General features: G+C 40.9%; 1 protein-coding gene across 4 annotated transcripts in view; it reads left to right on the top strand.

Annotated features, from left to right (window-relative positions):
• Positions 1-26,295, top strand: part of CLASP1 (cytoplasmic linker associated protein 1) — a 260,116-nt gene that overhangs the window by 185,616 nt on the left and 48,205 nt on the right. For 2 of the 4 annotated variants that reach the window (XM_073885214.1, XM_073885207.1), the window contains 7 exons: positions 5,575-5,678; positions 7,554-7,577; positions 8,940-9,184; positions 10,975-11,038; positions 13,625-13,788; positions 18,055-18,133; positions 19,134-19,277. In XM_073885214.1, coding sequence (XP_073741315.1) covers positions 5,575-5,678; positions 7,554-7,577; positions 8,940-9,184; positions 10,975-11,038; positions 13,625-13,788; positions 18,055-18,133; positions 19,134-19,277 — 824 coding nt within the window. Of the gene's footprint in view, positions 1-5,574; positions 5,679-7,553; positions 7,578-8,939; positions 9,185-10,974; positions 11,039-12,630; positions 12,700-13,486; positions 13,490-13,624; positions 13,789-18,054; positions 18,134-19,133; positions 19,278-26,295 lie in introns of all 4 variants that reach the window. The other 2 variants (XM_073885231.1, XM_073885224.1) reach the window with 2 other exon arrangements.

The following is a 26,295-nucleotide window of genomic DNA, read 5'->3' as shown; positions in this document are numbered from 1 at the left end:
TACCAGCACCATTCTGAGCAGGTGCAGCCCCTCATGGCTCCTGTTCGCCTTCTGGGACAGGTGTTACTGTCATCCCTTTTCTTACGGATGACAGAACAGAGACTTAGGGAGAGTAAGCCACTTTCTCAAGGTCACACAGCTAGACGGTGGAGCTAGGTTTTGAATCCAGCCTGACTTCAAAGCTTGGCTGCTTCCCTGCCTCATTTGAAAGTTTTGATAATTTAATGTCTTTGATTTGTTCCTCTGAAATGTATTAAATGCTTTCTCTCCAGGCTTAAGCACAGAGAAAGTGTCCAGCAATGTTTCGCAATTATGATTTCCAGGTTTGGAGTTAGGACCTAGGAATTCATAGATGAGTCCCTAAAGGTTCCCAGGGGAACTCGCTGTGCCCTTCAGACAATGTGAAGTTTCCTCCTTCTCATTCACTTTAATAATTGTTTCCCAACCCTTCTATAAATTAGTGAGATTTTGTGTTAGTGGCCCTTTATATAGCCAGCCTTCAGTTTGAAATAAGGGGTGGTGGTGGAAATAATTGTGTTTTGGTGATTATATATTGGTTTTATGTTTGCATTTTTATTACAAAGTTATTTTGGACCATTTTCATGGTATGAATATGTATATGGTTACAGTGACAACTTCTAAGTGCAAGTACGGGCTCTGCTGTCAGGCTTTGACATAACTGGGTCCACCTTGGATTCCACTGATGGATGTTCACTTGAGAAAGTGACAAAGGACTCATTTTACATGACAGATTTACTGTAGAATAGTCTGTTGAAACAGAACCAGGGGACGACTTTAGAAGAAACCATCAGGTATTGCCTAAAAGCTATTTTCAGTTTAAACTACCAGGGTATGGTGCTGATATGTTGTACAGTAAATGGTATGCTTCAGTCTTAAAATGTGTTTTGCCAACTTCCTTCTGTAAGGAAAGTGATTATTTTATATCTGTTATTAGAGATTGCCAATTTATTTGTGTGCATCTTGAGGAGTTAGAAATTTTCCTTTTGCAAGCTGGTAAAAATTTGTCCTTGTCGACCAGGTAACCTTTGCTATTTAATGCCACTTAATACCACAGATATGTGCATTTTCATAAAGTGACATGAGCTTGAAAAAATAAAATTATAGGGGTGCCTAGCTGGCTCAGTCGGTAGAGCATGTGACTCTTGATCTTGGGGTCGTGAGTTTGAGCCCCCTTGGGTATAGAGATTACCTTAAAAACAATCTTAAAAGAAACTGTATTGAAGAGTTGGAGGTTCTGGTATTTTATGACGAAACGAAAGTGTTCACGTGTACAGGACAGTGTCCTCTCGTAGCATGGGTGAAGAGTAGCACTGCTTGGTATTACTTTCTTAAACGTTGTGAATTTTCCATGGTACGACCACCATGTTCTTTTCAGAGTAATGACTATAAGCACACAGTGTTTGGGGTTTTTTTCTGGAGGTAAGGAAAAGCCATATATTGCATGGCACTCTGCTCAGTAAGTTCTTATTTTGAACCAAAGCCTATTTCATGGTTCTTTCTGAAAGTAATTCTCTCTGCGGACAGAGTTTAGCACAGAATTCCTCAGATTGCTGAATTTATATGCTTATTATGAATACTTGCTAATACAGTAATATTTGACGTAGACATATAAATTGGCGTTTACTGGTAACCGTCACTGCCACCGCCAGCACCAGCAGCACTACTCCTGTTGCTCTCACCATTTCACCATTTACTCAGTGCCCGGCACTGCTTTAAGTGCTCAGTGTCTGATCTCTTGCAACTCTCTCCACTCCCAAGAGGTACGTACCACTTATAGCACCATTTCCAGCCGAGGAAACTGAGACACAGAGAGGTGTAGCGCTTGGCCTCAGGTCCTCCAGCTGGTTGTGATCAAACCAGGATTTGCCCCCAGCTGCATTACGGAGTGGTTGCTCGTAACCAGAGTACTGCAAATGCCTCGCCAGGGAAGCTCCTGAAGCCTGTTACAACGCAGTCTCCGGCAGTTAAACAATAAGTTCACTGATACTAAGGGTATCCGTGCAACAGTAGAGCAAAAATTTGGGGAACACGGAATTTCATTTGTTGAGCCCCTTTCTCGTGATTTCATCCTGTTTCTGTTCAGATAACATGACGAACTTCTATGCTTTTGTTTTTGGTGCATGGTTGCGTATGCATCACGTACCGATGAGGCATCTCGTGAGCTGAGTAAATAATCCATTCTACTGCTGTTCCACTCGGTATATAGACAGTGCTCTGTGACTCCTGATGTCCTTCATGTTGCATATGTCCATTAACGGCTCCTTGAGGCTTCGTGGCGTGAATACAAACCTGGAGTCTGAGCTCAGGTGGTGCCTAAGGAACACCGCAAAGAGTGCCTTTGTCGTGCCTGTGTGTGTGCTAGCCCTGTGAGAGCCAGCAGGCTGCCGTAGAGTTTGGGGATTGGCACTTGCTCTCCATTCATCTCCAGCATCATTTCCTTTCATGAGAAAACATGGCCTTGTTGGGAGCAGTCTGTGCGTTCCCTTTGGACTGTGGCATTTCCTGTCTGGGGTACTTCTGTGTTAATCCTGTGGGTGTTGCCGTTCCTTTTACCTGCAGCCTCTCGACGTCATTCCAGGTCCACTAGTGCCCTCTCCACTGCTGAAACTGTTGGGCAGTCAGGTGAACAAGTGCTAACTGCATGCCTTGGCTTCTTCATATGTTCCAGTTTCACACCCATTTTCGCATTTGTTTTCATCAGTGTCGGCTAGCACTTGGCATGTACGCCCTTCATATTTGTTTTCCCCAACGTGCTTTGATTTTTTTAAGTTGTTGAATGTTTATGGTTCTGTTAATAGGCCGTAGATGCTTTATAGCCTGTTTGACAACATCATTTCTCCAGTGTTCATGTTTATGTGAAAACCAAACAAACAAAAACACGGGGAGGGGCTTCTACCCCTCTTTTGACTCCCTCCCGAAATAGGAGAACAGTCACCGGAAATAGGTATCCTGAAACGTCCCTGTGGGGAAAGAGGGGATGGAGGTCCCTCGACAGTCTTTCATTTCCAAAGGCTTTGCTCCCAAAAAGTGTTGATTACTGATGTTAATTATTAGTGTCAAGTTCTGATTACTTGGAGGAACTGTTTAGTTATTAAATGTTCCAAATCCTAGCGTGCATGATTTCATATGTATAAATATTTGTCCTAAAACTTTTACGGAAAAACAAGGTCACGATTCAGGTAATCAGGTCAGGTGGCAGGTAGCCTTTGCAGCCTGTGGTCCCCAAATGTTCTGTCCCAGCCCGCTTTAACGATACCAGAAATCCCCCGGTCAGTCTTTGGGGCAAAAAGTAAGCATACCGAGATGCATCAGTTTGCTGGATTTAACTGACATCATTTTTATATGGTAACTACAGTTTTCTTACTTGACTAAGGCATTATGTATTAAATTACAGCCTGTCGATGGGGACAACTGTCACCAACTCATGGAGTTATTTTTCTCTGTGTTTCCTCTAAGCGAAGCGAGCTATGCTTTTTATTATGCACACTCTGAAGAGTACAGTCCCCTGAAAATCAGGGGCCAGACTGAGGGCACAGTCGCACGTATCCATCTCTTGGGAAATGGAGCTTCATCATAACATCAGAGCAGTGAGTGTAGAACGGACTTTGCTCTGGTGAAAACAAACGGCTTGTAACTTTGCTCAGATCCAGACAAACATTTCCCCTTCAGATTTGAAATTCAAATGATCTATGATATATATCCAGTGATCTGCAGTCACTGTGTATGGCGGAGCTGTATGCATCTGGGAAGCACAGAATAATTGCATTATTCTTACAGTTTTAATTTTCTGTCTAAAAAAAATCAGTATTATCCCTGGAGCAAGAATTGCTGGCATGAGATATACTTTTTTTTTTTTTTAATTTTTTTAGATTCCGTTTTATTTAAGTTTATGCTGGGTAATTTTTAAATGGCTTACAACTGAGTTATTTTCATTTTGTTACTCATAAATCCCTTACTATCTACCCTTTTTTAATGGAAAAAAGACTTGAGCAAAGATCATGTATAAAACCATATGCACAGCAAATCTCAAATTTACACTTGTTTCATATGTCAACTGATTATATATATATATATATGCATATATGGGGAGAGATCTAGATATAATTGCTTTGTGGTCTCTTAGTTTATATGGCACATTTAATCATCTTTTGAACAGAACGGCTAAGACAGCATGCAGTGTGACCAACAAGTGCATTAAAAAAGGGGATAGTATAACATACAATTTTTGTTTCTTTATAAAAATTCATGACTGTATAACGTTTTGGTTAGCAGTGTTTAAATATTTTCCCCTTTCGGTGGCGCTGGAAGGTGTCAATTTTTTGAAATCGACATTTTAAAAAAGCTAAGTAACAACACCTCACTTTTAGAGTTCTTGTTTTCTAAAGAATTCTTGTTACATATCTAGAGTTTTAAATATATCACTTTATAAGAAAGATCAATTCACGTAAAACAGATTTAGCTTTCCTTTTATTCTAAATGCTTCATTATGGCTAATAGAGAGGGTTTGGTTTTTTTTTTTTCCATCCAAATAGTGTCTTATTTGTTCACAAAAAGAAAGCATTTTTTATCTTAACATTTTTCTTCAAAGGTTTTTTTTAAATACATTAGGATTTTAAATAAGAAATGCTTGCCAGTAAATAGTATGATACACTTAGGGAGTATAATTTATATGAACTTTTTCCTGTTAAAGCTTTAACCTCAGCTCTTCTTAAGGAAGGCTGCTCTCCTGATGTAATGGGGCTTTTAAAAAGCTAGTCTTCATTGTCCTTGATCCTTAACAGGCTTAAAATAATTGAACTGCTGAATTTATTTTAAATTCTTTGGATCATACCCATTTTGTTACATGTTTAGACTATCATTTGAAAATCCTTTGAGAGACTCAGGAAAAATGTATACTACTGTTATCCAAATGATTAATGTTTTGCAGTGAAGGTGCTAGCTTTTTGTGATGATCATTGAAGAATTTTAATAAGCTGATTTTTAAATAACCTTTGGTGACACAGCCATCATGAACAAATGCCAAAAATTAATTGAGCTCAGTTAATGACAGTTAAACAGTCGTGACACTAATGAAAATTTGCAGAGATCAATCGAATGTATTTGTTTCAAATTTTACCTTTTTATTACACATCGCATTAGAACCCTATTGTCAAACCGTGAAGCTTTCTAATTAGTTTGACCAAACATCAGGGCCAACTTGCCTCCAGAGGGAACGCTAAATAGATTAAAAAACTCCGCCCACAGCCCAGCTCGCTTCTCTAATAAGTTCCCCTCTCTCTCCCACTTCTCAGCACTTTTCAAAAATAAAACATTAAAGAGCCATTTCAGTTGTTAGGATGCTTTGTGGCACGAAGGTATTAAATATGAAACAACCTAACCTCTGCCGCTGGTAAACAAGTCTAGTTAGAACTCTTAAGTGAAGGGTAGTTCCGATTGGCTAGAGACTTTCCAGTGCCTCTGTCCAGTAGGTGGGAAGAGGCAGGAGCCCTTGCAAAGGATTGAGAAAATTTGAATTAAAGTGACATGTCTTTCGGTTTTGTTTTTCTTAAATAGACCGGTTTGGGCTTGGCCAGGCAGGAAGAATACCTGGCTCTGTGAATGCCATGCGAGTTCTGAGCACAAGTACAGACCTCGAAGCTGCTGTCGCCGATGCTTTGGTAAGAGTTGCAGTGTGTGCAGTCTCTTTGACTTACTCAGCCACGGTTTTCTCTGTCCTACCAGAAAATCGCCTCCAAATCAGGGTACTAAATCACCCTGGGCACTCTGTAAAATTGTGTAAATACTGGGTAAACTGATATTGTCATCACTTTCTCTTTAAACTCCTATCCCTGTACGTAAGTGAAAATCGGCCCTCTACAAAAAATTCTCGCGCCAGGTGTTCGTTCTGTGCTCCTCAGTATCAAGGAAGTTTTGATGGCATTGGGCTTCTCTGATGTCATTGGGCTTCTTTTTTTTTTTTTCCCCTTTTCTCCATTTTTTTTTTTCCCCCAGCGTTTCCTTTTTTCATTCTCCTGCTTCTATTGCTTTACAGGCTCTAATGGCATAGCCTACACGTATCATTATAATAGTAGGTAACAGAGTTTGTGGTTTGAAAATCTCGCATTGAATCCAGGACCACACTAGTTGTTCCTTGCGATTTTACCTTTGTTTGTTTGTCTTTAAAAATGAGTCATTATTTAAGGAAACTCCTAAATTTTAATGCCAGTGAAGTCTGAGGATATAAAGCACTGGTTGAATATGTTTTTGCCTCATTATAATGGAATATCTTAAAAATATATATATATAAAGTGAGTAGAGGTCCTTCAATTTGTGGTCAAATTGCTTTTTAAAGATGCGTTTCAGCTGGTAGTGACACTGCCTCTAGCATATTCTGGTTGATGTGCTCAGCATTTAAAATAGATCCTCTTTAGAACTGTCTGATCTCTGGCCTTGCTTGTGCTGTTTTAAGATATATTGTCTCTCTGAGGAAAAACGTATTATAACATCCTGCTTTCAGACCCAGAAATTTTAAACCCAGCCCTGTTTTTCATCTGATCAAAATGTTATAGTCTGTGGCTAACAGGGATTCTCACTTTCATCCCGTCCTGTGTCGCCCTCATTTATTCTTGCTCAGTCAGATTTCTTTGACAAGCGACTGTGAGCAAGCAGTTTGCCACTCTCCTGATGCTTTTCCTGTAAGCAAGGGCTGCCTGGCCAGCTCTATTCATCAGCCTTCTGTGTAGAAGGGCTTTTTTTCCTGGCAGGTACTGGAGTTTCAGGATAATTGCTCTAACCATGGCTCTGACTTCAGAGTCATGAGCTGGAACGGAACTCTGTGAAGCTATTTTCCTTCCAAGCTGCAGCACTGAGAATCTGTCTCTTACTTATTCAGAGACCCTATTAGGAGGTCAGAGGGGTGGGAAATGATGGATGTGCAAAACCCTTAGTTAAATGGGACTTCCAGTTAAGGCGGGGGAGTTCCTCATTCTTTAAAGAACCGCCCAAGGGACTGTGCACAAAGTTCTAGGAGGCAGAGTCGGACTTGAGAATTTGAGCTTGGGCTTTCCTTGACTCGGGCTTTTCTCTGAGCTCTAGCTCTCGGTCCACTCAGGCTGCCCTTATTACTCTTTGTCCAAACTGCTTGGCCTCCCAGAGTGACCTGCTGCAGAAGAGAGAGCGCAAGAATGGTACACAGTGTTTGCCTCCCAGGGTAGAAGCCCCAGGGGCAGACAGAATCTAGCGTAGGAGCAGACAGGAGAACTAATGGTGACTTTCGGGATGTACCTCGGTGGTGTGGGAAGAGTTTTAGCATAGCAGGAAGTGTAGCGAGTACTGGAAGGCGTTTCTAGGAGGTGTAGGAAGGGCTAGGTAATGCCATTGTGAAAGCGTTCTTTGTTATTATTCACTTGATATGAATCGCTTGCTAACCTATATTTTTGGTTTGCTAAGATATGTTTTGCTGTACACTTTTGTTGCAAGAACAATCCCCACATATGCTTCTGACATAATTCTCTATGCTTTTTCCCCATCCTTCAATATTTTCCTGCCTACAGCTGTTAGGAGACTCCAGGAGCAAGGTACCAGTGCTTTAACTTTTGTTTTACAACTTCATTTTTTTCTGTTGCGAGTATATTTCCTTTAGGGGCTAGTGAAAGCACAAAGCACGTAGTGTAATTAGAAATTCTGGTCTGAATTACGATTTTGTCGAGTCTAGTGAAGCTGTTGTTAGCAATGGAATCAGTCCCCTCTCTCATCTGTTTTAGTGGGTTTTTTGTTTTTGTTTTTTTGTTTTTTTGTTTTTTTGGAATCTCAAGCTCTGCTCCTTCTGTCAGTGTTTTATTAACCCAGTTTGTGTCTACTTTTAATGTCATTACTATTTCATGAATGGATACATTCAACATTTTTCTTATTTTACAAATCTAGTTTGTTTATGTGTGTGTGTGTGTGTGTGTGTGTGTGTGTGTGTGTGTGTGTGTGTATGATGATCCTATAATTTATCATACTAACAAGGATACTTCTGAAAGTGAAAAGAGGTGCTACTTAACTCATTAACTCTGCTGGGACAAGAGGCATAAGGCAGAATTGTCCCGAGCAAGTTATGGTGGATGGACAAGCCATACATTATTAGAAAATTACGTTTGTGAAAGAAAAAAAAAGACAAAAGAAAATTGCATTTGTATGGTTTCAGCCAATTAACTTTTTTTTCTTTTAGGGAAAATTGTATCTTATCAGTTTAATAGCTGTTGCTATATTATTTATGGGTTTAACTTACAGTTTTGTATTCAGGGTAAGAGAAACGAATGAAGGGTCTGCAGGAAGGCTATTTGTGTTCAGATAATTTAAGCATCCTTTTACTTGGGCTACTCTGTCCCTGACGTTTCAGTTCCAGACTTTCTTGAGGAAGCATGGATATTCCAACAAATTTTCCCACAGACCCTGCTCACGATAGATTGCTTCTGTTTGTGAAGGGCCCAGTGGGGGCGCATACCTGCAGGGTGGCAGGGGCTGAGCCAGGTTAGTTCACACACGCTCCCAGCAGGCGTGTGGGAGGTAGCATTCTTGTCATTTCAAAGATGAGGAAAGTGAAGCAAGAAGGTGAGGAGCTTTCTGAAGTTCCTCAGCCAGTCAGTGGCGGCCTGACTACCACCCGAGTCTGCCCCACTGCGAAGTCCACACACCGTCCTAGAGACCACACTCTTCCGTCTCTGCTACGGACTGCTCTGCCTGTTACTTACTATTCTGTCTGGATGTCTGCTTTTAGGTTTTTATTTCCCTGATCTGTCAGCACAGGAAAGTGTGGTGCGTGCATACGTGTGTGTGCGTGTGCGTGCGTATCTTTTTACCTGTAACTCTGTTGTTGATCTTGTGTGGTGTGACTCATGGTCATTTCACCTTCCCATGTCTTCCTCCATCACCCCCACCTTCGTTGGGTCTGACAGAAGAAGCCTGTGAGGAGGAGGTACGAGCCGTATGGGATGTATTCGGATGATGACGCCAACAGCGATGCCTCAAGTGTTTGCTCTGAGCGCTCGTACGGCTCCAGGAATGGTGGCATTCCCCATTATCTGCGGCAGACTGAGGACGTAGCAGAAGTTCTCAACCACTGTGCCAGTTCCAACTGGTCAGAAAGGAAAGAAGGGCTTCTAGGCCTGCAGAACTTACTGAAGAGCCAAAGAACACTGAGGTGAGGACAAGGAGGCCAAGGTCGTGAGCCAAGTTTGAAGTCCCGTATTTACACTTAGCAGTGGTTTAAGGGGGCTCCCTGTCATTCAGGGAGTCCTTACCGAGTTCCAGGCGCGGGGGCAGGCACTGCGGGTGCTAAGATGACTAAGACATGGTCTTTGCCTTCCAAGGACTTTGAAATATCTGACAAATACTCTCTTAGGTTAATAAAACATTTGGTTCCGTTACAGTTCATATTTATCTGGTAGGTGTTATTTGAGAAGTCTTGATACAGTTTGCAAGTTAGGTAAAAAATAACTCTGCCGGTTGGTATGGTTCATTATACTTTGGAGTTGTGGGTAAAATCACAGCAGTCTCAGCCTCAAATTTTGTAATATATGCATACATATAGCTTATAAACATGTATAGTAACGAGATACTAAAATGGAGTACTTTAAAGTAGTACCAGCCTTATTACTAGAGTTGATTATTTTGCTTTTTTCTTTGTTTCTATATCTCACAAATTTTCTAAAATGAGCATGTATCGCACATACCAAAAAAGTATATGTTTATACCATATTTCATCAAATCTGAGGCACCGTTGATACACTGCTATTTTATATCCCTCTAAGAAATGCTGCTTATTAAACCATGGCAGTACTAATACATCTTTGATTATAAGATGAATCTCAAAATTACAGAGATGTTAAAATGTAAAAAATTGGGCAAGTTAGAATCCCTGAAGTACAGATACGATGTTCTTTGGGGATTTTTTCTAAGATAACCTGTGAGAGTGGGTAAGTTTGTGGTCACGGGTAGGCTCTGCACAGCTAAGTGAACCTTGACTAGTGGATCCCTGTGCTGTAAGTGTGCCCATCTGGTCTGTCCGACTCCACCCTGCTGTGTTCGTATCTGTTACGTGCCGTTCCCCCACCGAGAGGCCTTGAGAAGTTTTGTCATATGCTTTCTGAAATGCACATAGCCTCTGATGCTCTAGTGAGCTGTCGAAAACAAAATGAGGATTTAAAAAAAAAAGAGGATGGTTTGTTGAGATTATTATTCCTCAAGAATCTGCTTAATTCTGGCGATCCTGGTTTCTTGATTTTTAGTGTTCACCAAGTATCCATTGAAGAATCTCTAGAAATCTGTTGATTGGCATTGGTCTAACTAGATCGTGTTGTTAATAATGTTAAAGGATCATCAAACCAACTCATCTGTATGAAGGGGGGATTACTCAAGGGTGATTTGGGGAAGAGATGACGACGCTTATTCAAGCCTTGAAGGAAAAATGGGACTCAGTAGTATATATAGGTAAGGGTCAGAAAAGGCAAAAGGGCACTAACAGGAAATGAATGTTTGCTTGGTCTCAGCAGTGGCAGGAATGGCAGCGTTCCCTCCTTTAATCCTCCCTGTGGCCATTTGTTTGATACAGATCTAAAGACATCCAAGTACTTGGTAGCAAAACTGAGATTAAAATCCAGGTCCGTCTCACCCCAAAGCACATGCTTTTCTTATACTTTATCCCATTGCCTTTCATCTGTGGTAGGTGGAAAACAGACCTCAAATGAAATGAGCGGGGATTTAGCTCAGGGCTTTGCCACTCCCATGTGTGCAAACTTTGGTAATCACTCTCTGAGATTCAGTTGCCTCATTTTGAGAGTCAAACTGTCGTGGTTTTATATTTCTACTTGATTTCATCATGAATTAAATAAAATGATTCGTTTGTGAAAAAAGCTTTAAAAAAGCCGTCACTAATCTCAGTGTTGACTCATTAAATTCTAAATTTCTTTATTTCCATTTTATTCCCTCTAGTCGAGTAGAATTGAAAAGATTGTGTGAGATCTTCACCCGAATGTTTGCTGACCCTCACAGCAAGGTAAGTCTGGGACTCGTGCCTGCCGACGTCCCCTCTGCATGTCCACGTGAGCTGTGTAATACACTACTTAAGAGTGAGAGAGAATTCCCCATAGCGCAGTTTAGACCTTACAGATATAACACCAGCTTCAGCAGCTTATGTTATATCTTTTAAAAAAGACTTCTTGGGAACTTCACATGTCCATAAAACTTGGAGCTAAATAAACTAAATAAAATTTGTTTTAAGAGTTAATGGAAAGAATAAGATATAGTCATATTCGGATGCTTTGGGGTACCTCCTGTTAGCCAAACGGTGGGCTACGTGCTAGAATAAAACATCATATTCTAATGCAATGCCTTTTTTTTTCTTAACAGAAATGAAAAAGATAATCAAGTCTATAATTATTCTTTTTTGTACCCCATGTAGAATTTGCCTATATAGGACAAGATAAAAAAAAAAAATAGAAGCATTTATGTAATGGATTTATTGAAAAATCAGGTTAAGCTATTTCTCCAAATAGAATTTTCCTGTCCCCAAGAATTTGCCCGATGGTGGCCACCTAGCTGGCATCCACACTCCCGGGGTCCAAGGAGAGCACTGAGTCCTGAGGGGGATCCCTGCTGGGAGGAAAACACCCCTGACTATGACCCAGGAATGGTGCTCAGAGAGCGACCCTTTACAGAAGCCTGCTTGGAGTTTAGATTTGAAACAAATACCACTAGTTTGGGAGGAATCCTAGTTGGATGCTTTTAGAGAAAGAAAATGGGGGGATTGAGTTTATTGGGCAAGTTTAAAGGATGGATAAAGGACAGGACCAGAAGTGCAAAAATTGGTAGAACCTTAAGTCAGCATAACCAAATCTCATATGCTTGACAGTGCAGGATTTCATGATCTCAGACCACAGTTTTCCTGGTAAAAATGGTCCCTTGTAAGTCTTAACGGGGAGAAGGAGACCTGTCATGGCCAGAAAGTCCAGCCAGTTATTGTGACTTCCTTTCCTTTCCTGCCCTGTCTTTCTCATCAGAGTCATCAGACATGCTCTGTCCAGTCATTCAGCACTCAGTACTTGCTCTGGGCTAGGGACACAGAAAACAACACGGGACCCCTGTTCTTTGAGATGCTCATGGGAGCCTAGAAGAATGAATGTGGGGGTTCTCTTTTTTCTGCAGGGGTAGTGGGTGGGAGACAGCAGTTCTCCTCAGTCCTGGTCTTGAAGCATGTCTTAAAATTCCTGTGATGAACTTCACAGCAAGGTTAACATTAACAACATAAGTAGAATCCAAGAAAGGTTGAATTCTAGGGCCACAGAGATAGCCAAAGATACAATTATCACGATTTTTCTCTAAGATAGTGTTTAAAAGCAGGAAGACTGGGGCACCTGGGTGGCTCAGTCAGTTGAGCATCAGACTCTTGATCTCGGCTCAGGTCTTGATCACAGGGTCATGAGTTTGGGCCCTGTGTTGGGCTCCATGCTGGGTGTGGAGCCTACTTCCAAAAAAAAAAAAAAAAAAAAAAAGGGCAGGAAGATTTTAAGCATAAGATTCATAAGAGAGCATAAGGGATGTTAGGTAGTATGGAGCATTGATGAAATTTCTGTTACCTGTCACCTCTAGATTGCTGATTCAGAACCAGAATGTGAGGATAAAGAAGGAAATTTGTTTCCATCAGAAGGCTCTTGTACAGTGAGTTTGGAGGTCTCAGTTTAGTTAATATTTGCTAGCTGCCTTTGAACTAAGCCAGGAATCCCATAGCTGGGGGGTTCAGTGAGTTTTTTTTCTGAGCTGTCTCACGGGAGACCCCTGGTGGTTAATAGTTGCTGTGCTAGAACTGAGTAGCTATATTATAGCTGGGTTGTCCCAGTAGAGCACGACTCATTTATTAGCCAAGTAGGGGACACAGTGCTACTTATCTCTCTAAAATCGGTTCGAGGATAGTCCACTGTGGACTCTTATCTCATCTTATACAGCATTAATGATTGCACAGCAGCATGAGAATTATGTGGACTGTATCTTTTATTCTAAGCCATAATTTTTTATAGACTATATTGACTTTTATAATATCTTTTTATATTGTATTACTTTACAATATCTGAATTGGCCTACATCGAAATCTACAATGCTCAAGGTTTTTTTCCTCCCTCATCTTGTAACATTACTTGTTGAATGCTAGATAATGGACAGTAATAGTATGGAATTCTGATGGTTAAGAGAACTTTTTTTTTTTTTTTAAGAGGAAGGAAGGATGGAAGGAAGAGAGGCCTCCAGGATTAAACTAATACCTTTCAGCAAAGTTAATTTCTCTCGGTACTGAATTTTGAAGGCATATTGAGGGAGGGGAAGAGTATCAGTATCAGTTTGTAATCTTTTCAGGTCTTTTAAGAAACTGCATGAAAATGGTTATTAATTCACTGTGGACTAACATGGAATTTGTTTTGTTGCATGGCCTGGTTTGCGGTGGAATTCACAACAGAGAGTAAGTTCCGATCCTTTTTCCTTTATTTTTTTAATACATTTGTCTCCTCTAATATGACCAGTCCATTTTTAATAGAGACTTTGGAGGAAATTATGAATTACATATGTGAAATACTTGGTTTTCATTTGTGCCTAGGTTTTCAGTATGTTTTTGGAGACTCTTGTGGATTTTATTATAATTCATAAGGATGACTTGCAAGACTGGCTTTTTGTTCTTCTCACACAATTACTTAAGAAAATGGGAGCAGATTTACTTGGATCTGTGCAAGCAAAAGTTCAGAAGGCTCTAGATGTCACCAGGTAAGGTTTTAGAGGCCAGACCATTTTTTTCCCCCAGCTTTTGATATACAACTGACATATAATGTCGTGTAAGTTTGAAGTATATAACATGATGGCTTGATACATGTGTATATTGCTGAATGATTACCACAACGTTAGTTAACACATCCTTCACTCACATAATTGCCATTCTTTTGCTGTGGTGGTGGTAAGAACATTTCAGATCTATTCTTTTAGCAACTTTCAAGTGTGTAGTACAGTATCATTAATTGGAATCACCATTCTGTACTTTAGATCCCCAAAGCTGATTCATGTTGTAACTGGAAGCCTGTACCCCTTAACCAACATCTCCCCATTTTTCCTACCCTGTACTCTCTGGCAGTCACCATTCTACTCTGCTTTTAGGGATTTGGCTTTTGGGAGAGGGCGCGGCGTGGGGATTCCACATATAAGCCTGATCATGCTTTATTTGTCTTTCTCTGTCTGGCTTATTATTATTAGCATAATGCCCTCAGGGTCCATCCATGTTGTCACAGATGGCACCATTTTCTTCTTTTTTATGACCAAATAATATTTCTTTGTGTTTTGTTTTTTCCATTCTTTTGTTGACAGACACTTAGGTTGTTTTATACCTAGGCTATTGTAAATAATGCTACAGTGACCATGAGGTCGGGTGTCTCTTCGAGATAGTGGTTTCATTCCCTTTGGTTACATACCCAGAAGTGGAGTTCCTGGATCATATGATGTTTCTATTTTTAATTTTTTGAGGAACCTGTACTATCTTCTGTAGTGGCTGCACCAGTTGACATTCCCACCCACAGTGCAGAAGGGCTCCCTTTTCTCCACATCCTTGCCAACACTTGTTCTCTCTTGTCTTTTCTGATGATAGCTAGGAGCTGTGAGGTGATACCTCCTTGTGGTTTTGCTTTGCATTTCCCTGATAGTGATGTTGAGCATTTCATGTATTTGTTGGCCATTTGGATGTCATCTTTGGGAAAATGTCTCTTCACGTGGGCTAGACCATGTTGATGTTACAAGACTCTCATAGGTGGCTTTTTGCCATTCTCTTGTTACCCATGGTTTTGTCATCTGCTTGAATAAGTACTCTCTTACACAATTTCCACATTCTTTTGTTAACATATTTGTTGAAATGTTCCTGCATTTGATGAGATGAAATACCCATATCCTCCTTGAGCTGGTATTTTTGTGAACGCTCAAGACAAATTAAAAACAAATATAAAGCCTTGCAAATTGATTCTCTTCTCTTTGAAAGACATTTGAGTATTTATTTACATCCTTCTGAATACCTCAGTATTTTTAATACTTCCAACTTCTTACAAGTCATACTAGAAATTTTTCTAGCCACGTGTGATGTACCTTTTGTCCAGGTATAATCTCTGTTAGATTCATTAGCTCGGAGATTGCTAACACAGCAGTTGTACCCCTCTGGCTGTTATGAAGAAAGAGAGAGGATCTGTGGGGACTCAGAGGCATGTGAAAAACTGACCATGTGCTGTCATTGTTGAGCAACCTCTAATCAATTATCTCTACTATTAGAACTTAAATGACCTCAGAAGACACTTGGCTGTAATGTCTTCATTATGATTTGGTGGAAGATAGAAGCTTGTGTGTCAGATTAATGAATTTTTAAATGAATAAACAAATAACTTCAGAGCAGATAATTCCCATCAGTACAGTAACTTTTATACAACCCAGTTACTATCCATTGGGCGATGACTGCATATCATAGAATTTCCAAAACGGAAGGACCCTTCCTCATTTTATTTTTTTAAATATTTTATTTAGTTATTTGACAGAGAGAGCGCACAAGCAGGGGGAGCAGCAGGCAGAGGGAGAAGCAGGCTCCCCACTGAGCAGAGAGCCCGATGCAGGGCTCGATCCCCAGGACTCTGGGATCATGACCTGAGCTGAAGGCAGACGCTTACCATCTGAGCCACCCAGGCACCCCCCTTCCTCATTTTATTAATGAGGAAACAGACTTTACTTGACTTGCCCGGGTCACATTCTGTGTTAGTAGTAGGCTGGGGGCTGGAATCCAGGCCTGCTGGTTGTTGCTCCGTTGTCTGTTTCTCTGACTGCAGGCTGGTCTGTGGGCAGGCATCTTCCTGTAGGAGGGTGTGGATAGCCTTTGTACTTTTTCTTTCCTCTCTGGCTCCCTCAGCATAAACTCCCCTGCCATCATCCCCCACGCATACGTCTGTTAGATGTCTCTGACTGCAAAACATGCATTTGTTCCTCTACACACTGATGCCGACTGTTTTCTTTTGGTCCCTGACCCTGTAGATCTGTATCATCTGTGCTGCTACAGAATTTTATTATCCAAATAGATCCCTTTTGATTTTCACTGAGGTCAGTGCTATATACTATATTTACAATAAGCCTTTCAAATGCCATCCCTCCTTGGGTTGAGTAAGTTTAGTGGAATTAGGGAACATACCTAGTGATACCAGTGTATCAGTGGATTTGTAAAGTTTCAACCGGGGATTGACTAGAGGGGTGAGGCTGATCCAGCTTATAATAACTGAGTGAAGAGACAGGAGGGAGGGTGATGTGTGGGCCGGGGAGCTGCCATGTTGGCATGTGGGCCCAGTGGTACCAGACTTCTCAAGAAAGGTCAGAAATGTGGATTAAGGCAACACATTTGAGGGGTTTTTTTGTTTTTATTGTTTTGTTTTGTTTTTTAATGACACTCTGAAAGCCAAATAAAACATTTGTGAGCCAGACTTGGCCTAAAGGTCGCTTCCTTGATATAGGTGGATTTATGAATGGCAAAACCATTCAGAGTTTTAGGGATGGCAAGAATGTTAAGATTCTACTCCTAAACTTTGGTGATTAAGGAAAACCCTTTTATTATTTTCCTGGATGCCTCTTCCCTTTAAGAATCCTCTTCTGCTATGGTCTCTGAGAAACAAACTGAGGGTTCCAGGGGGGCGGGGGGATGGGTTAGCCTGGCGATGGGTATTAAAGAGGGCACGTATTGAATGGAGCACTGGGTGTTATACGCAAACAATGAATCATGGAACCCTACATCAAATAAATAGATGATAGATAGAGGGGGGAAAAAAAGAATCCTCTTTTGGGTAGATTTGGTCTAAGTCTCTAGAACACATTCATCATTCCCATTTCCTCGGCAGCTGAGATGCCTAGCTGTTTAAGCATATTTAGGATCAGTCTGTGAGTCCTGGGGGCAGGGGTGAGGGGTTCCTGAGGTGATAGGCCTAACTGTGATCTGTTTCCTTTCCTTTGGCTGTGCCTAACCATGGGCACATTTCCAGATTAAACACGCCAGTTTATACTTAAGTGGATTCTCCATTCTCCCCTTGCTGCAGAAGAAAAGAGAGGTGTTTTGTGTGTGGTTTGTCGACCTTGTTTCTTTAATTTATAGGCAGTATGAGTCAGAGAGTCCGAAGAAAGCAGTGCATTCGCTCAGTCCGTTATAACAGATGTTCGCTTTGCACAGTCTTTCCTGTTAGTGTGGAAGGTGTGTCTGCATTTTCCCACATGGACACCATTCTGCACTTTTAAACTAATGCTAGTGATTGCAGCACTTGAAGGGAGAGAGCACAGATTTTTGCTCACCAGGAGCCCTCAGGGTTACTCAGTTATGTTGAAAATGTGAAGCGGCTACAAGAAATGAGCTCAGGAACAGTCCAGAAGTGGAGCAGGAGAGGGGCTCTGAAGGCCCTGGCTTCTGCATATGTGTTGTAGCTGGATGGGGAGTTCCCTTGCTGGGTCTCTCATGGGCACTCAGCTGCGGAGACTCCACAGAACAGAGACCATAAGCAGTTGCCCAGTGGGACCAAGGGAGGACAGTGTGATTAGCCTTAGCAAGGTCAGCGGTAAGCAGCCCAGTCAGGATGAAAATTCAGATTTGGGAATTGGAAGTGCTTCTCATGAAGCAATATTCAGAAAGGTAGCTAGAGAGAAGATGAGCAGATCCCTTAGAAGGCAGGTAGGAATCTCTTCCTTAGTTTATTGCTTGGTCTTAATTTTTAAAATAGCATAACTCAAAGTAAGTGGAGTGTGTGTTTGGGGACTTTTAGCAGGTTTTCCTTTTTCTGAATTTTCCATATAGTGTGTATTACTCTAGTATTTATATAAAATGAAAGGTACAATTAGTAAACTTAGTCAACTAAGGTCAGGCTTGCTTTTATATAAATTAGATTCATCTATAATGGTATATTTTCGTTACTGATATGGTTTTACATTACTTTTTCTAATAAGCCTTTCTTTAAAACTGAGTTTTTTTTCTTCTCTTAAACCTAGGGACTCCTTTCCATTTGATCAACAGTTTAACATTTTGATGAGATTTATTGTGGATCAAACTCAAACTCCTAACCTCAAGGTTGGTAACTATTTGTCATTAGAGTTCAACCTCTATAAGTCAGATTTGCTTAAAATGTACTTTTTTGTTCATGATTCATATTTGGCTGTTATGAATAAATCTGTGAGCATCTTTGTACACCTGTTTGGGAATGTGTTCCCATTTCTCTTGGTTGAGTAGCTAGGAGAAAAGTTGTTGGTTTATTGGATAGTACGTGTTTAACTTGATTCTAAACTGCAGAAATGGTTGCGCTATATTATATTCCTACCGGCAATATAATGGGAGGACTAGTCGTTCCACAGCCTACCAACATTTGGGTATTATTACTGTTTTTCACGGTATTTAAACTAGAAAGCTCTGATGAGTTGAGATAAGGTATCTTATTGGAATGTTTTTAATATTAATGTTCTAACACATGAAAATTAATTGTTACCTATTTTGGAAAATCATATCTACGATAACAAGACTGAATCTGAGGGAGGGTGTTTGTTCATTTGAATGAGGTCACATACATCAACTGTTCTTTAATTGTTAACTTTTGTTGGGGTTTTAGCATAGGCCCAATAAATAATAACTCTCTTCTCCAAAGGTGCAAGCCCATTGAAGCATCAGTGGAGAAGTTAGGCAGAGTATCAGCTTGATCGCTGAAAATGCTCCCTTGCAAGACATGGCCAAGGTTGTGTAAAAAACAAAGCTAAGTACTTCACGGTCAGTGGCAGCGCTGGAAATCCTGCAGCCTGCCCGCAGGGGCTCATGCCCTGCAGGTGTCTTGCCGCATACGGGAGGAGCAGAGTGTGCCTTCAGTCTAAAACTGAAGAGGTTTGAGCTGTATGCTACTCGCCCTGTTCCCAGACTTACCTGTCCAGTCATTTCATGCTTTTGTCCCTGGTGGACGCTGCTCCCTGTGCAAACATAAATCCAGGAGGAAGGAGATGTCCCCTCAAGAGTATTTACTTTGATCAGAATTCTATTCACAGGTTCATAAAGTGTGCTTAATGTTTATAATTATTGGATCTTTCAGGTCAAAGTTGCAATCCTGAAGTACATTGAGTCCCTCGCTCGGCAGATGGATCCAACAGATTTTGTAAACTCTAGTGAGACGAGGCTTGCTGTTTCTAGAATTATAACCTGGACTACAGAACCAAAGAGTTCAGACGTGAGAAAGGTATGTCCAGGAGAGCTCAGGTGCAGCTTTAAACACACACTGTTCTCAGGCATGTGTTAAGAAAAGACATTTACCTAGAAACTTGCAAACCACCCCACACAGCTACACGGGATCCATTCTCACTCCTTTTCTGTGAAAACCAGACTTTGCTCTCGCCCTTATCTTCTCTGTCCAGTTCCACCTCGTCCCAGGCTTCTGACATCAAAATGAAAATCAGAAATCATGTATGATGGTTTCGTGCTTTCCTTAGGCATCTATTTTGTTCTTTTCAAATGTGAAAGCGCTAGTAGTTTAGTGTCTTGTAAGGCCGTTGGTTTTCCATATGTCAGTTTCGTGACATGGACTTTGAGGACAGAATTGAAGATCTAAGGCTGCCCGGCCATAAGGTGCCTCACAGCAAAATGTGGCTGAATGTTTGCTAGGAATATGAATTGCTGAGTTTAAAAAGAACAAACAATTTTGGATTATATACCACACTTGGAACACATTCTTTTTGAGATGGGGGGCTGAATGAATGGGGAGGTAGAATTCAGATTTTGGAGCCCCTGGACACCAAGGTGTTTTTGTTTTTTTTCATCAGCAGAAGAGAAGTATTGACTACTTTCTTCAGAAGTGACACGTTGAGGGGCATATAACAAAGTAATATAATAGTGCACAGGGACATACAGTAGTACAGAGAGTACCATTTCTCTTACTAGGTAGTGCTCTGCCTCAGGACCATTAACAGAGATTAATTATTATATGTGAAACTTGCCAATTCCTGACAGGTTGCAAGCACGCAACAAGTGTAAGCTCCTGTCTTTCTCTTCCTCTCTGCCTGTCCATGTCCTTATGTGCTTGAGTTTCACACGCAGTCGTTATTTTACGCTGTATAGAAACTGAGTAGCCTTTATAAAGTACTCTTTTAAAGCCAGCTTCCTCAGTGCAGCTTTCAGACTGAAAGTACTTGATTTTGGTTATTTGTGTATAATCACGAGCTTTGCTTTGTTTCTTCTGTGCCATACTCCTTCCACATTTAGCCTGACCAATGGAGTGCTTTGGCTTTGATAATGTGGACCACTTGGGTCCAGTCAGGAAAAAAGAAAAGGAGGATTCCAAGCAATAGCTAGCAGGAGTGGTGTATTTCCAAATGCAAACTAACACTTAGCTCCTCCAGTGGAGTTCAAAGACAACAGAAGAATTCTCTGGAAGGTTTCTTTGAAACGGTCACGGGTCATGTAAGTCCTGTGTCCGCTGTGTAGTAATAAACTAAGTTGTCCAAGGTCAAAGGAAAAAGGGCAAATCTTATTCAAGCACTCATTCAAAATTATCATCAAAAGAGCATTTCACTGGCAACCTTTAATGTAGCCATTAAGCCAGTGTTGGATTAGGGAGGAACAGTAGGAGGTGGTTCAATGATTTGGTTGGTATGTAAGTCACAAACAGATACTTCTGTTGTAATTTTCAAAATCACAAGATTGGCCAATAAATACAAAAGCCTTCAGGACAGCTTTCTATCTTTAGTCGTAACACATGTGTGCGTGTGCGTGTGCGTGTGCGTGTGCGTGTGCGTGTGTGTGTGTGTGTGTGTGTGCCGTTTATAATTGGATGTTACTTAAATATTCCCTCCTGTAGGGCTGAAACATACTCTAGACTTACCATGATTAGGGCCTGCGTGAGAGCAGCTCACTTTCATCATAACGTCCACTTTCTCTGGACATGCACATTAGAAATTTGAACTAGAATTTATTTTCCTAACTTTTCTAAACAGGTTGTTATAGGAACTTTTTTCCTTGAGTTCCTTAGCCTTAGGCTCCAGTACACTCAACTTATTTTACTACTAGCTTAAGTCAGATATGGTTAAGATACTGAATTTATTACCAGAAATCACATGGTTCATTTACTGTTGATCTCCAACACTTAATTTCAGTCTTTTTGGATCCTATAGTGTTGCTTCACAAAGCCTGGTCTCCATTGGTATTCTGCTTCTGTTGCCTGCTTTCACTTCCCCTTTCACATCTTGAGGACTGCTTAATACCTACCTCACCGTCAGACTGAGTTCAAACCCAGGTTCTGGGACAGTAATCCTGATTTTCAGAAAATTTGGAAAGCTTTATTACATTAGTAGTTCTCAGTCCTGGCTGCAATCAAAATCAACCTCAATTCCTGGGCTCTACCCCAGGTAATTTGGTCTAATTAATAAAAAGTGTGGACAGCATTTTGGGTCTCACTGGCTGTTGGTTGATTTTTAACGCACAGAGTTGAGACCCATTGTTTCAGAACATTACCCTGGGGTTGAACCTCAACATATACAGACTATTAGTGTTGACCTGGTTGCCACTAATTTTCTTGGTCCCAGCCTTCATCATCAGGATCTTCAGGACTAGGGTTGGACTTGCTGCTCCCCAGTGCCTTCCCCACCTCCCTATTTTCACTCACCCTATATACTCAGCACTGAGCACAATACAAAGTAGACATTTAATAAACATTTTGAATGAATTAATGAATGATAAATGTCCAAAGAGAAATAATCTAACTTTACGTAGCATGTCAAAGCCATCATTTTCAAAACCATAGTGTTGGAGGCCCCTGTTTTGACCTCTGTATTAGTCTTCTGTTGAACACCAAATCACCACAGACTTAACAGCTTGAAACTACACAAATTTATTATGTTGTAATTTCTGTGATTCAGGAATCTGGCACATGGTCTCTGGGTCCTCTGCTTAAGATCTTAACAGACGGAAATCAAGGTGTTGTCTGGGTTTTTGGTCTCCTCTGGCTCACTGCTGCTTGGCTGAATTCCATTCCTTACAGGAGTGGGGCCGAGGTGCCTGTTTTCTTGCTGACTGCCAGCACGGGTGTTCTCAGCTCACAGAGGTTACCTGCCACCCCGTCTGCCACATGGCCCTCTCCACAACACGGCAGTTTGCTTTTTCAAAGCCAGCAGGAGAATATTTGGGGAAAAAATTTCCCCAGACGTCCAAGATTTGCTGAAAAACCTTAATCTACCCATCTAAGAGTATTAATTTTCTGCCAACAGTAGTTGAGGAGTTTGTAGACAGTATAATTCATTCTACACAATCCTATTTGGGAAAGCACTTTAAGCTGATAGAACTCTTGATTTGTTGTTAACATTTTTAATAATTTACTTTGTTTCCCTTTTCATCTCAGCATTTTGGGGTGTTTGATGTTGGAGAGAGAGGGGTGTCTAAATATTTAAGATGTTTTGAAGAGGAGGGAAGAGGCACAGCCAGAACCGGAACACAAGCCAGTCAGCAGTGGAGTCTGCTTAGGCCCAAACTGATGGGGGCTAGCAGGAAAGGCTCCCCCCGACCCAGACCTTCACTGGCCTGCTTTATTCTCAAAGTAACCTTGTTCGTGTTTTAGGTATGGGAGCCCTGACTAGTTGTGTTGGCCATACTATACCTTTCTGAAGGCGCTGTGTTGATATTAAGATACTATAACGTGGGGCGCCTGGGTGGCTCAGTCGGTTAAGCGTCCGACTTTTGATATTTGTTCAGGTCGTGATCTCAGGGTCATGAGATTGAGCCCCACATTGGGCTCAGCGCTGCGTGCGGAGTCTGCTTGAGGTTCTCTCCCTCTCTCAAATAAGTAAATCTTAAAAAAAAAAAAAGATAACAATGTATTGACAGTAGGAAGTAGATTCTGGAGTTTGACCTTTTTTGACTTTTGCCTCTGCCACTCGGTGGTGTAAGCTGGCACCGTAACCTCTTAATTCTTGTTTGTTCCCAAAAAATGGGAATGAAAATCCCTGCCTCAGGCTTCATTGGGAGAACTAGTGGAGAAAAATAGCTAAATATTACTTCATTTATGTTGCAGCCCCTGCTCTTGGTGGTTTTGGTTTTGCTGTTGCTATTTGTGGAGCAAATGGAGAACCCAATTTTTTCCAGCATTGGGAAGATTTTTTTTTCCCCCCCATCAACCAAAGGGAAATGTGATAATGCAGTAGAATTTTTAATGGTATGTTTATATTTCAGGATTCAGAATCCTTGTGGGTTTGGTTATCATATATGATCCTCTGACATTTCGCACCTACGTTGTCAGATGTGATAACAGATTTAGCCCCCACATGTTTTGAGAGATGTGATAACTGAAAGCATGGCAAAGAAGCCTAGAAAGTACAAAGATGGTATTGCCTGGAGCAGGAAGATGATAGAAACCTTCAAAAGGTGAAATTTCTAACTGGAAAAAAAAAAATTTTTTTTTTTCTTTTTTAGAGAGAGGGAGTGAGGGAGAGAGAGAGGAGGGGCAGAGGGAGAGGGAGTATCTTATGACCTTGAGGTCATCACCTGAGCCAAAATCAAGAGTCGGACGCTTAGCCAACTGTGCCACCCACATGCCCCTCTAACTGAAAAATGTTCAAGTCTGATTACTGGTAGGCAGCGTGGCCTAGCCTCAAAGCTCAGGGTTTTCCCATCAAACAGGATTTGAGGCTCAACTAAACTGTGACAGGCTCTTTCAAGAAACGAGTTGACCTTTTTGGTCTCCTTCTGACCCTTGCATCGCATAAGGCAAGAGTGCTACAACTGCTGGCGAGGATTATGGTTATTACGCACCTAGCAAATGATAGAGGTTTGAAACTGGTCATTACTGTTGTTATTCTTCCTATTCCTAGCTGTTAGATTATGTATACCTAGGTGATTTTGTAAAAGAAACCAAATACTTTCACAGCTTACAAATAACCCTGGTTTAAGCACTTGCTTCTCTCATTAAATCCTACCGCCTTTCCTGTTTGTCAGTCCCCGCTTCAGCGTAGTCGAGTAGGTGAGGATTTCCCCACTAGGTCAGCTTCCGCCTGCTCTGGGCCTGGAGAAGGAAACTTGGAAGAAAATTGTAAACAGGTAGATTTTAAACTATGTACTAATTTGAAAAAAGACACTTCACTGTTTGCATTTTAGATGATTAATACTGATTACCCTTGTCAAGACACTGAAAAAATTCCAAAGATTGTCTGTGTGTGTGTAAATGCTTGTGTTTTAACGTGTTTTATGATTAACTTCCCTGCCCAAAGAAATAGCTATGTTGAGTGTAGGCCTCTACTGTACTTTAGCAGAATGGTGAAGGAGAGATACTAAATGAGAAATGTCTGAAGGTGTTGAGATACCCTTTCTTTGGTGATTTTCTAAAGCAATTTTTAATGACAATCCGGAGGGAGCACTAATCGTTTAATAAATGAGAAAACTTCTTTCCCTCCCCGAGTTTAAGTTTTCCCCAATTACTACCAGTGCTGAAGCATTTGTCAAAGCTTTATTGATCTCCTGTCTCAAAGAATTCTTTGCTGCTTTCAAGGCAGTTGATAGCCCTGGGAGTGCTTTCCACACAGTGGCAGTAAGATTCGAAGGACCTTCTGCCCTCACCTCCCAAATTCTCCTGTAGGGGTGTGAGTGGGAATCATTTCCTTGTAAGTTGCCGTTTGATCTTGGAAACCAGTAACCCTAGAGTTGTCCATTAGAAAAAGTCAGCAGCAGCCTTGAGTGTTTTGTCCAGCCGCTTACCGGCCCCACCTCTCGTGGAAAGCAAGAGGTCAACAATGGGACAAGAACAGGCCTACGCTGCTCTTGCATTCGTTATTGCACACGAGCTGTGCTGCAGGCTTTTTTAGACGACTCTCTCCAACTCAGTCCCCATATTTGGAATTATCACCTTAAAGAGAGTGTATTGATGGTAATGATAAATAGAACCCAGTGTCCTTCCTCGCTTGGATTCTAGTGTTCTGACTTCTCACTGTGACAGAGGGCTGTAGGTAAGATATTTTAGGACCATAGCAGCCTCATTCCTTTTAAAACTGTGACGTCAAGTATTTTTAAAAGAACACATTTAAGTCATACTTTCTATCCATTTCTGGAGCTTGGACGTCATTAGAAAGGGTTTTACTTTGAAAACAGCTTTAAACCTAAGGGTGACTTTTGAAGACTGTATAGAATCATTTACATTTTGTATTTTGGAAAATGTAAAAATAAGTTATACTCATTTATATATATATAAGTCACCGCAAATGTACCATCTTTCCAACTAGCTGTATTTTCAAAATTCCCCGTTTTTCTGTTTGATTTTTATCAAATGTAACGTTATGGTTATTGAAAAAGAAGTTTCTTTAGTGGGCCAGAAGTTAAAGTTGGCTGCACCTTCTTTTCCCACGTGACTAGGAGTCGTTGACAGCATGTAGCCATGAATTAGCACAATTTCTGGGCAGCCCTCTTGTTCCTAAAAGATCCTGCTAATTTTAGAATTTGCTTTATGAAAAACCTCAAATTACTTTGTGGTGTTGGATATCCTGTCATTCTGGGAAGAAATGTGGTTTTTATTTTTTTATTTTTTTTTAAAGATTTTATTTATTTATTCATGGGGCGGGGGGGAGAGAAGCAGAGGGAGAAGCAGGCTCCCAAGGAGCAGGGAGCCCGATGCAGGACTCGATCCCAGGATCCTGGGATCATGACCCGAGCCGAAGGCAGACGCTTAACCATCTGAGCCACCCAGGCGAAATGCGGCTTTTAAAGACAGTGGCACATTTCACATAAAAATATGCTATTCAGAAATATACTGTTACGTTTTATAATTTTCAAATGTCATTGTCAGTCATTAAAAAATAAGTCCCTAAGCTTTCTTACTAAATTGGCGACATTTTTTCTCGCTGCTAAATCAAGTCTGTTTTTTTCTGTCTGTTTGAAGTGCAGTTTTTTCTGCATGCGTTTTTTTCCTTAACATCTAATAAAATGGTTTTTTAAATGCACGGGTTACCTTGCATGAGTTTTGGAATTTGCTCCTATACAAATATACAGATCATTGTTAGTATATATTACATTGGTGGTGAAATAGATTCTTTCAGATAACTATTTATTAAGAATGTTTCAATAATGAAATGTAAAAATGTAAATTTTAACACAATCAGTAACAATGTGTTTTGCCTCTGTCATGAAAGCACACAGGCCCCTTGGGATTTAATTTGGATGGAAAAGCTACTAATGACTGTATTTGGAGGTCAAGGGAAAAAAGGAAGATACTTTTGCCCAATGCTGTG

This window comes from Callorhinus ursinus, unplaced genomic scaffold (genome assembly GCF_003265705.2).
Source record: "Callorhinus ursinus isolate GAN/ISIS: 27379988/994484 unplaced genomic scaffold, GSC_fseal_2.0 scaffold2, whole genome shotgun sequence".
NCBI lineage: Eukaryota > Metazoa > Chordata > Mammalia > Carnivora > Otariidae > Callorhinus > Callorhinus ursinus.
Note: the sequence above shows the minus strand (reverse complement) of the source record. Positions and strands in the feature narration are given on the sequence as shown.